The sequence below is a fragment of the Octodon degus genome, unplaced genomic scaffold (assembly GCF_000260255.1).
Source record: "Octodon degus isolate 3935 unplaced genomic scaffold, OctDeg1.0 scaffold00141, whole genome shotgun sequence".
In the NCBI taxonomy this organism is placed as follows: Eukaryota; Metazoa; Chordata; class Mammalia; order Rodentia; family Octodontidae; genus Octodon; species Octodon degus.
The window spans coordinates 273,965-286,293 of record NW_004524717.1 but is presented as its reverse complement, the minus strand read 5'-3'; the positions used below and the strand labels follow the sequence as shown (position 1 = coordinate 286,293).

General features: G+C 41.6%; 1 protein-coding gene across 2 annotated transcripts in view; it reads right to left on the bottom strand.

Moving 5' to 3' along the window:
- Nmt2 (N-myristoyltransferase 2) overlaps positions 1-11,277 on the bottom strand; it is a 47,731-nt gene extending 36,454 nt beyond the window's left edge. Inside the window, exon 1 of one of the 2 annotated variants that reach the window (XM_023701845.1) lies at positions 11,065-11,277. In XM_023701845.1, coding sequence (XP_023557613.1) covers positions 11,065-11,174 — 110 coding nt within the window. In that variant the 5' untranslated portion in view covers positions 11,175-11,277. The remainder of the gene's footprint in view (positions 1-11,064) is intronic. The other variant, XM_004641739.3, reaches the window with a different exon arrangement.
- Positions 11,278-12,329: the final 1,052 nt, after the last annotated feature.

Below are 12,329 nucleotides of genomic sequence, written 5' to 3'. Positions count from 1 at the left end.
TGTCCACACTTGGATGACACCTTTGGGTCTACATGGGATAGTAAAACACTTTCTTTTCCCTGAAAAATCTTGTGAAGTAGGTATAAGATCTGTTTGGTATAGAAGAAAGACTGCTATATTATGTAGTTAAGTCTATGAGGGAAAGAAATGAGACTGCAGTAGCAAGAAGATTCAGCAATTATGAAATAGGGACAGATCCTTGGTTACAAGAGTAAAAGAAAATATAAGGAACTGGAGATTCAGAAGAAACAGTACAGTTGTAGATGTTTTTGGAAAGGAAAACAAGTGAGAAAAAAGATTTGGATCCAAGCAGAAAAACTAATGGACCTGTAAGAGGTTCAAATGCAAAGGCTAGGGAAGGGAACAATTTCTATGCACAAAGCCAAATGCCCTGACCAAGCCAGTGAGGTTGCACAAATGGCACTTTCCACCAAAATCACACAAGCAAGCTTGCAATCCTTAAACACAAAAGACATAAGTGTTTCCCAACTCAGGAGAGAACCTGGACAAGATACTGAACCTGTGATCATTACTGTAACAAGTCAACAAGAAAAAAAATGTAAGTAGAAACCACATACCATGAGTTCAAAAATTTAACTATAATCCTTAATTAACTTGGGGGAAATAGTAAACCTCAAAATTAATTTGTGATATTAAAAATCACTAGAATCTATTGAAGAAGTCTTTATGGGTAGAAAATATGTATAATGTGCTAGCATTGTAAGAATCTGAAACAGAAAGTGCTATCTCATACTTATAATCTTCCTGTAAATAGATACACATTCATGCTTTACAGCTATGTTCACAAGTGCATCTAAGTCAGCATGCTAAGATCAAAGGTGGAGTAGCTTCAACTACAGATACTTGTTTCTTACAGTTTCAGAGGCATGAAGTGTAAGAGCAGGGTGCCAGCATAATGGGGTTCTGGTGAGGATTCTGTCTCTTTATCATGAACCACCAGAAAGGCTACACCCTTACCAGCCATTACCATCCAGGAGTCCCACCTCCTAATACCACCACTTTGGAAATTTAGGCTTCACCATGTGAGTTTAGAGAAACATAATTCAGCCTACAGCCAGGTGTCAGCCTGTTCTCTAGCTCCTCTGGAAACTACCTTAACCTCTGGGTTCACCAACTTTCTGTTACTATGACAAAACACCAGACATAACAAGCTTAGAAAGAGAAAAGGCTTATTCCAGCTCATGATTTTTGGAGGTTCCAGCCCACACTCAATGGGCCTACTTCTTCTGGACTTGTGTTGAGGCAGCACAGGATGACAGGAGTGTAAAGCTGAGTAAAACTGCTTATGCCACAAGTCAAGGAGCAAAAGGGAACAAAGCTCTTAAAAATGAAATAAAAGAAAGGTAACAGTTCCAACTCCAGAGTCAAACACTGAAGGAGAAGAAAAGCTTAAGGATCTAATTTGTTAGGAACCCAGTGATGAGAAAATTGGTTAAGGCCTAGACATATTTAAGGAATGTAAAACTTTAGGTATTCAAGGAAAAACTTCATAAATATGTATTTGCTTGAATCATTTTGAGATAGGGTGTGGCAAAAATAGCTGGTGAAATCCTCAAGAAATAAGTGCAGAGCAGTTCTCAAAGCCCGGCATTTGCACATCTGAGAATTCCAGCAGGTTTTCAATAGGATAGCCTAGACCTGACATAAACCTGAGGAGTGAGATCCCAGCATGCCTCTCAGGGCACGTAAGCACAAGTTCTTGAAGGTTTTCTCTGGATGTACACAGCAAAAAAGGACACAAATTCCAAGAAGAGCTCATCATGGTGGCTTTCCTCACAATAGCCTGCCCTATATTCCTCCAGGGTGTACTTTTATCTTTATTTTTTTCTCTTTTACTTGGCCCAAGCTCCTTCTGCAGAACCAGTTCCTTCCTCAGTCTTCACTTCTACATTTTCAAAAAACTTGGTCACTGTCATTGCTTGTTTTGTCCAATTCTTTTTCCAGATGAGAAGCTGGAATCCAACCCCAGAAACAACTGTGAGCTCCAGAAAAAAGAGTTTATTTAGTGAGCCACTTTTAGATGGAGCTACCCAATAACAATTTTGTTTAGATATTAAAGAAAAGGTGATCCTAGAAGCAAAAATCATGAAAGCTTTTTGTTTATACAACAGGAATAAAGTCATAAAAGCGTCTCGGCTAAAAAAGAAAAAAAAGTTACCTATAAAAGCAAAAGAGATGGGGAGATAGCTCAGCAGTCTAAGTGTCTGCCTGGCAAGTGCAAGGACCTGGGTTCAATCCCTGGTACCACATGCCATGCCAGCCCGAGCCAAGCTGGCCACCAAGACCAGGAGTGATAGCACATGCCTGTAATCCTGGCACTGGGGGCGCTGAGACAGGAGAACCACTATGAGTCTGAGCTGTATAGCAAGACCCTGTACCAAATAAATAAATAAAGTTTTTAAAATTTAAAAAAGAAAAAGAAGGCAGATTAGCAGGGAAAACATCTGTGCCACTGAATAAAGTAAGATAATAAAAAAGACTGTGGAGTTTAAAGAAAACTAACTGCTACAGAATTAGATGCATTAATGTTTATGTGTTCGACCAAAGAATCTGCAGATATGCAAGAACTTAGACAATATATCATCTGTTACCATGTTCTGGGGTGCTGCAGTCCCCACTTAAGAGATGATTTCTATGTCCTTTCTGTTCCAAACAAAAAATTGAACAAAACAAAAATGGTATCTAAGTTTTACATTTACTAGAGGTAGGAAAAAAAATTTTTAAAGGGTAAGGGAAAAACAGTCTCTGTGGAGTAAGTTTGGGTCAAGCAAAGAGGGAGGAAAAAGAAAAATAAAGTTAAAAGTACATTCTAGGGTTTAGAGTATGGGGCAGGCTATCTTGAAGAGGCCCAATAGTGATAGTGAGCTCTTAATGGTATCTGTCTCTTTTTCTTTTTTCCCACACTAGCCCTGCACACAAGTCATCCTATCAAAAACCTGATGGAGACTACACTTGATCTTGGCCAAAAGGCCGAGAAGCGATCCTGCTGGAGACTAGACGTGGTGGTACACACTCATAATCTCAGCATTTGGGAGGCTAAGGCAGGAGAATTGCTGTAAATTTGAAGTCAGCCTGGACTACATAGCCTAGAGTTCAAGACCAGCCTAAACTACACAATGAGATCCTGTCTCAAATACAACACAAAACCCTGGTCAAGTTCTGTAAAGAAATCCACAGGCCGGGCTCTGAGCGTTGTACTGCATGTATGGCTTTGGAACAGGTAATGCTTTTCCTCCCACCTGCTCACTTTAAGTCATCCATTAGCTTCATTTCTCACACATACTTTAAACAAAAAACGTACATGAGGAAGTACTTAAGCAAAGGACAGGATGTGGCTTATTAAAAAAAGGGGGTAAGTCATAAAAACAGTGAAGCTGTCAGGAAAGCCTGAAAATTTAGGTAACATGGATGTGAAATATAACATAATACTTAAGAAAAATGTTTTTAAGGTCTCAAGGGAAAAAAATTAAAGAAAACATGCAAAACTAAAATTCTAAGTTATCAACAAAAGCCAATAAATGAAAGCAAAGACATGTCAAAGCCTATATATTTTTGTTTTGTGAAAGAGTAGAATATTTTAGGTAATGGTTAATTTTTAACATTGACAGAGAAATATGGATTAAAAACATACTATTGTTTAAAATTTAAAGATAAGCCCCTGAAGAAACAAAAAGAATGAAAATCTGACAGATTCTGTGCAACAGAGAAATATTTTGTGGTTTAAAATTTTTTTTCCAGTAAGATTTTATTGGTACATTTTAAATAGGTAATGATCACATTCATCAGACAGCTTGTACCTGTACACAACTTGTTTTTTTTCTCATTCCCCTACCCTCTTTTAAACACTTCCTCCCTCTGTATTTACAAAATCTTTGTTTCCACTTTGTCTTTTCTCAATTTTTTTCCCCTCTTCTTTCTTTCTCTGTTGTTCCCCTCTACATTTGAATATTTTTTCTTATTTCACAATAGGTATTTTACATTTTGGTCCTTATTTACACTTAGTTTCTCAAACCAGAGAAACCATGCAGGATTTACATGTGTGTCCAATTTGTTTCACTTCAGAGTATGGTGTCAAGGTGCATCCATTTACCTAGGCATGTCTTGAAGTAACCTTCTTTATGGCAGAGTAGTACTCCATTGTGTTTTTAAAAGCCCCACATCTTCTTTTTTTAAAAAAATTTTATTTATGTGTGTGTGTGTGTGGCCAGCTCAGCCCACCAGGGGGCGGGGCTGGCTGGCATGTGGTGCTGGGGGATTGAACCGCGGTCCCTGTGCTTTGCTAAGCTTGTTCTAAGTAGGTGCTTTAGACCACTGAGCCATCTCACCAGCCCCACCACATCTTCTTTATCCATCCACCAGTTGATGGGCATTTGGGCTGTTTCCAAGATATAGCTATTATAAACTGTGCCACTATAAACAATATTTTGAGTACTATACAAATTTATAAAATTGCCAGGGATATAGCTCAGTGGCACAAGTGCCTGAAGGGCAAGTGCAAGATCCTACACAAAAAAAAAAAAAGAAAGAAATTATAAAATTCAAAGGCAAGATGTGCTATGAGCTGTCTAATGCTATAGCCACCAGCCACAAAAGGCTACCTACATTTAATTAAAATAAAATACAGCATTCAAAGCTAGTCATCAGAGCACATGCTCGTACTACCAAAATTTGGGAAGCTGATGTGGGATTTTGGGTTCAAGGCCAACATTAAACTATAGTAGGAACACCCTGCCTAAAAAATAATAATAAAAAGAGCTGGAGATATAGCTCAGTGGCATAAATACCTGTCTGGCAAGTGCAAGGTCCTGAGTTCAATTCTTGGTACATAATAAAAATTAATAATAATAATAAATTTAGCTCCTTGGTCCTGTCAGCTCCATCTTAAATGTTTAATAATGCCCATATGACTAATGACAACCAAAGCAGACATTTCTATTATACCAGAAAATTCTTCCAAACAACACATGCACTCTCCCCGAAAAAACAAATGAACCTATATAAATTATTGCATCTTATTTATGTGAATAAGACATAAAACTGTTAAGTGTGACTTTAATTACTAATTTAACTGCCATTTCTAGGAAATGGGATAACAGGGTTTCCCTCTTTTATTATGTGAATTTCTAATAAGCATATTTTACTTAGTAAAGGTGATTTACTGTATTTTAAAATAGACTGAGTGCTATACTGGCCCTGCCACCAGGGTGCGCTGAGATGGTGAGTGAGACTGGGTGTGGTAACCTGTAATCCCAGTGCTTGGGGGGCTAAAAATAGGAAGATCACGAGTCAGATGTGTGTAGTGAAACCCTGTAGACCCTGTACTAAATACATAAAATAGGCTAGCAAGTCAATCTTTCTTGAACTTGGAACAGAACTGTTAAAAGTGATTTAACACTTTATATAGAATTATAGTATACAGTGGCACTAATTAACAGAGATGGCTGAGCACATATTCTATACTTTGAAATTTTATGTATTTTAGTCAACCTCTGGAAAAAGTGTTCTGAGTCAGAGGGTGACATCATTTTCTCAGATGCAAGTTACAACTGATACTTAATCATTTAAAACTGTATTTCATGAACTGAGGAAGTCCCTTGGGCAAGGGCAATTAATATATATTTCCATTCAGATTCATGCAGCTGATAATAGATCAAATTTCAGAAGAGGTAACTGAATTATCTCTTAAATTTTTTCTCATGAGAAACATCTACTGAGAGTTATAATGAGTTTTTGTATTTTCCCACTGATTCTGATATAGGGCAAATAAATTTAATGCTCAACTTGTAGATGTTAGATATATCAAGTTTATGTTTTAAAATAAAAAAAAAATTTCAAGGAACAATGGAGGTTAAGGGTAGGAAATATTTAGAGAAAGAGTTCTTGAGTGACAGAAAGGGACCTGAAAAATGGGTTGTCGCAGACTCCATTTTGCACAATAAGTTGTTGGGGTTTTTTTTGGTACTGTGGATCAAACTTAGGAACCTGTGTTTACCAGGCAGGCGCTTATGCTGCAGAACTATCTCCCCAGCCAGAATAAGTTTTATAAAAGCAAAATTACAAGGTGGGAACAAAATGACAAGTGGGGCACAAAATCATGAGGTGGGCACAATGTGGGACAAAACTAGCATCAAGCAATAGGATTTTAAGTTTAGCCATTCAGGTAGTATTTATCTAATGGAGAAGCAGGTCACATAGCAAGTATACATGGAAAGAACAAGGACCTTTTTAGGAAGAGAGGAACCAGGGAGGTCTGGCCACCCAGGGGGGTGACTGATGTTAATGTTAATTTATTGTTTATCTCTCTGGGAGACAGTAGGCCTGGTCATTCTGTCTTTACCTTGAGACCTGGACTCCAACAGATGTAAACCCAGCCACAGCTGTCAGTATGTTTTCATCTTTTGCACTGACTCCCTTGAGGGCCCAGCCCTGCCTGACTGCATATAATATTTTTACTTAACTTAGCAGTCTATAATAATTCCATACAGCTAAAGAGACATTCTTATAGTTAATCTCAACAACAAAGTTAAATGCACTAACATACACTGTACAGAAAGTAACTTCAATTATTCTCAAGTTGGTTATATTCTGTGTTAAAAGAATTCCAAAGAGATATTATATTCTCTGTTAAAAGAATTTCAAGCTATTCAACTTAGCAGAATCCAGGTCTTTGATACTTTTTTCTTTAATCAGATTTTATTGGTATATTTTAGATATACATAACAATCATATTCATTATAGAGAATTTGGACCTGTACATGATACAATTTTTTCCCCATTTCTCTACTTTCCTCATGCCCGGGAGATGGCTCAGTGTAATAAGCGCTTCCCTGGGAAGCACAAGGGCCTGAGTTCAATCTCCAGTTCCGCCAAAAAAAAATAAATAAATAAATAAAAGAATATCATCTTTACTTTTCTCTTAACCCCTCCTCCCCTCGTCATTTACAAAAGCTTTGTTTCCATTTTTTCCTTCTTACCTTTTTTTTTTTTTTTAAAACTTTTCCTTCCATTCTCTTCAGTATTTCTAAGAAAAAAAAATTAAAATGCCTTAACCTAGGACTGGGGAGATAGCTCAGTAGAATAAGCGCTTGCCTGGCAAGTGAAAGGCTCTGAGTTTGATCCCCAGTACGGGGGTGGGGGGTGGGGGGGGGAGTAGTAAATCCTCAAGTAGTAAAAACTGTATCATATCAACCCTGGGGAATTAAATTAGTCACTTATCTGCCAACAAAGATATCTTCATATAGAGTTATAAGTATTTTTATGAACTCATTCACTATGATGAACTCTGAGGGAAAAGTTCTCTGAGTGGAGAGGGAGTAAAAAACATCAACTTGTATAGGATATATGCATTCTGAAAGTCAGTATTGGCAAGCCAAAGACATAAAAGGTTTTGTTAGCAACTTAAAAACTTATTTTACTTAAATCAACTGTGTGATTGTTTCCAAAACTGGATGATAGACTTAATGTGGGTTGGAGATAATGACTCCTACCAGATGCAGGGCACAAATGGAAAAGATACATATCTACAGGGCAAGAAGATCATGGATTTGAGGCAATTCTTCAACAATCTGCCCTGTCCTCAACAATTTCCCAAATCCCTTCAGAAGAAGCAGTAACTTCAGGAGAAAGTAACAGATGTCATTAACAACTAAAAAAGTCAGAGGGATGTTGTTATGGTTTGGCCCTCGCTGTACCCTCAAAGCCTCATGCAGTCACTGGGTTGGGTTTCCAGAGTTTGTGATTAATTCATGGTCCAATGTTAGGATTATGGGTGTGAGTGCTACACCCATAAGCTAATATAAAGAAGGGAGAAAAGCTTGTTCTCTGCCTCTGCTCTTCCCTTTCTGCTCTTGCTGTTTTCCACCCCCATGAACTGCTGCCCTCTTCCATGTGCCACTGTGCCTTGGAGCCAGCCCAGTATGGACTGAAACCTCCACAAACTGTGAGCTAAATACATCTTCCCTTCCCTAATTCTGGGTGTCAGGTATTTTGTCCCAGCAACGAGAGAAAAGTAACCGAAACAAGTATTAAATACTAAAGATTTTTGCGTACTGTGCTATCTAAGCACAAACCCAATTGTGAAAGTTCCCTAAACTCCTCCTCCATGTAACCACTGCTACCCACAGCAGAACAGAAACCTTCAGTCATCTGGACTCTTTAATAGTTTCCATGGGAAGTTGTACTAAGGTTAGTTTTTATCTTTGTAAAAAGTTTCTATATCAAAAGAAAACTATAAGCAAGATTACCTTAGAACTTTTGATTTGTTTGAAAGTTTTCAGATTCTCTCAAGCTCTTTATCAAGATCTACTTACTTTACCCTAATTGTAAATTATGGGTTAAAGCAAGTTATCAAAAAGATCTAAACAGGGGTAGGGGAGATAGCTCAGAAGAATAAGCACTTGCTTGACAAGTGTAAGGGCCTGAGTTCAATCCCTGGTTCCGCAAGAAAAAAAAAGAAAAATCTAAACCTCTCTTAGCCTAGTTCTAATCTGTTATACAGTATTTTAAAAAATAATAAAGCTACAATTTATAGTCTTGCTAGCCTAAAGCTGATCATTTCTGCCCTTCTCCATTTTGGGGGGAATTCATGACATTTTTACAGTGGTATAGCACTGCTGTACTTGGGTAGACCAAAGAGTTAAAGGTCACATGATCCATGAAAGTAAGATATGAAGATAATAAAATTCAAGTATTTTATGATACTTACACTACCGCTTTGTCTTAAACACCAAACACCTCACATATATTTCATTCATGGACTTTCAGCATTATCCATAAAATGAAATACCTTTTGTAGTCCATAAAGAAAATTCTACAATAAAGAACATATACAGTAATATTTACATTTTGATGTAGAATAAAAACCTTAAAATAATCAAGTATAACAATCTCATTAGTTTCTTTTATTTGAGGCAATATAGTTCTATACCATATATTAAAACAACCAGTAAATACATTACACTGAATGGTAGGAGTAAATTAATTCTTTTAGGCCACAAGGGTACTACTGACTCTCACTGTGCTGCTCTGTGCAGTGACCAATGTCTAATAGCCTCAAAGTGACTGCCCGTTGGAAGGGAAGCATTTACCACCTACTTGTTCCTGAAGGCTCATAATTTGTTACTTATTTAAAGTAGTAGAAAATGAAGAGGCCAAGTACACAAAACAGGAATCTTCCAAATTTTAACACTCACAAACATGAACTACTTAAGAAAACCTGGGCTCAGGAGATAGCTCAGTACAATAAGGACTCGCCAGGCAAGTGCAGGGTTCTGAGTTCAATCTTTGGTACCACAAAAAAGGAGAAAAGAAAACCTGGGTTTCTATTGGACAGAAGAATCAATACACAAGCTAAATCAAACACAATCACTCCCCCAAATCTGGCATTGTTTAAATTCAAATCCAAAAAAGCAGCCCAACAGGAGCAGCAACTTGGTGTCTTTCTAATCTCCTTACGTTTTAACAGACTACAATAAAACCATTATATTAATCTTTTCCCAGTAGAAACTGTTATCATGATACCTGCTTTTGGTTAAAATACTTCAGTCCACTGGGCATCTCTAAGTTTTGATTAACTATGCTAAAACATAATTAATGTGATGTACAAAACTGGAAACCTCTGAAGAGTGCTCTGAGATGCCTCTGGAAGCTATTCTGGGAACTTCACACAGCCTATAGCAAGGTGTCAGGGGAGGATCTCAATCAAATCGATGGGCATACAGATGAGCAGTTCTTTGTACCATACGCAGTCTTTACTCTGTAAGCAAAGAAGCTCTAATCAAACCCCCAACCTAGGATATCAAACAAAGAATAAGCAGAAATTGCAAGGGGGAAGAGACAAGTCTAGGGTTTCCTCAAAAAATAACAGACAGATGCTGAATTTATTTCAGAAATCCATCCGCTTGCATCTACTGTAGGACCAAAACTGTTTTGTTTTAAAAAAACATATTTATATTTAGCTACCACAGGCAAGTTTCTATCACTGCATAAAGAGAACTCAGGCATGGATTTCTGTACAATTTCCCTTCCTCTTAAAAAAATCTAGACTTGAATGATAACATTCAGTACTTGCAGCTGCCACTGAAATGTTCACTGCAAATCTTTTTTTTTTAGCAACTTTTCAATGGGAGCTTCTCTTTTACTTAATCTGTCATTCGCTATTTTATAGTGCAATAAAGGTCAGTAAAGATTTCTTTCTTGAAATGACCTAAAATAGAATGCCATCACTTTACATTCTCAATCAGCGATCATTGGAAGAATCTCCCCATGAACTGAATAAATGAGCCATCTGTGACTCAGGCCTCATCTCCTGTTTTTAGGCTGACCCACTTCTACACAGTCACCAGGGTTCGCAAAATCGCACTTCTAAGGGGGCAGCAATAACTGCTCTCTGCCAGCACGTAGTTTGAATCCAACAGGGCAAAAGGGCGATGCGAAGTAGCACCTCTGCAAGGACCCCAGTCGTTATTTTAAATGACCCCCGCCCTGCCTCTCAAAAGAGAACTTCATGAGCCCCCTTAACTAGAAGCAAGCTTTTCTCAAACAGAAAGGCAAAGGAAGTCTTCAGGGACAGAAAGGCGGGCAAGCGCCAAGGACCAAGAACTATGACGAGCATTAGAGCACCTGGCGGCGGCCAGGGCGGCGGGCGCGGCCCCAGGGCGCTCCGAGGTCGCCCTCAGGTGGCAGAGTCGGGTCCTGGGCGGCGGGCCGCGCGGGCGGCGGGGAGACCTGAGAAACGGGCCGAGGAGAGCGACCTGCACCCACGGAGAGCAGTCCCCGAGCACACGCGGCGAGGGCCCGCGCCCCACGGAAGGCCGCGGCGGGATGCGCGAGCTGGCGGCGGGGACCCGCGGCAGGTGACAGCGCCTCGAGGAGCCAGGCCGCCCCGCCCACCTGGCCTCTCGCCCCTAGGGCCAGGGTCCCGCGCCGCACAGCGAGGACAGCGTGAAAGGAGCGGGCCCGAACGGCTGAGGGCCCGGCACAGCGGAGCCCGAGGCGCGCGCCATGCCCGGCCTGTTAGCCGCAGCCGCCCGCGCTGCCTCTTACCCCTTGGCGTGTTCCGTCTCCTCCTCATTGTCCCCGTCTATCCCGCACGTGTCCTGGTCGTCCAGCTCCAGGCTCTGCTGGCTGGCCGCAGACTCGCTGTCCTCCGCCATCGCGGCGGCGCGGCTAGGAGGCGGCGCTCCGAGCCGAGGGCGCGCGGGCCGGGCGCGGAGCAGCTCCCTCTAGTGCCGCCCGCCGTCCTGCTGCCGGGCCTCGCCTCAAACCGCGCTCGCCCCGCCCACCAGACACGCCCCCGCCCGGCCTCGCCCCGCCCAACGCGGCTGAGCCCCGCCCCCTCCTGCGTTCCCACCCACCTCGGCCTGAGCCACCCGCGGCACTCGCCCCGCCCACCACCGGGGCCCACCCCTCCCCGCCCACCCTTCCTCTTACTTGCAGAGCTTTTGGGAAGCCGCGCTGGTACTCCCGCTGGGTGTCCACACTTAACTGTGGTGGTGCCGGCGTCTTGGGAACGTGGGTCGCTCGGTGTTACAGCCCGCGGGACCGCTTGAGCGCCACAATTTCCGGAGCTCGCGCGCCCCTTGCCCACGTGCTCTCGTAACCCAGCCTGCAGTGTCTGTCCGACGCCGCGCAGTCCCCTCGCGACGCCCTCGCAGAGGCTTTGGAGCCGTCTCAAGCGGTCTGACCGCAGCAGGCACTTGGACGGGGGCGTTGTCCATGCTGGCCGCCTTTCCTTCCCCAGATGAGGGTCCGGCCAGACTGCAGTGGCCTGGGCTGGGCTGAGCCCTCCTGTCTTTGCACCCAGGGGAGTGGGCTCAGTCCTTTGCTTTCCCCATGCGTTTGGGTTCACAGGTCCGGCTAAACTGTCGGGAGTCTTTGTAATGGTTTTACCAGTAGTAAGACACTAGAAACTGTTACAGGGAGGAAAACTAGATGTTCTGGGTTTTATTTTGCAAAAAAAAGTCTTACTATGTAGCCCAAACTGGCCTTGTAGAATAAACGCTTGCCAGGCAAGCACAAGGGCCTGAGTTCAATCCCTGGTTCTGCCCCCCCCCCAAAAAAAAAGGCTTTCAAATTCGTGATCTTCCTATCTCGGCCTCCCAGGGCGCTGAGATTATAGGATGCAACACCGTGCCTGGGAAAAGGAGACTAAAGAAGCCACTGAAGTTTTTGGTGTACTTTATTTACAAATGGTATTGGAAGCATTTTATGGCTTCTGTTTCCCCAAGAGGCTCTCTCCATTAGATGCATCAGGATAGAAGTATCTAAAGTCAAAATCCACAGAGTGATCTCCAAGTCTAGTTGTTTGG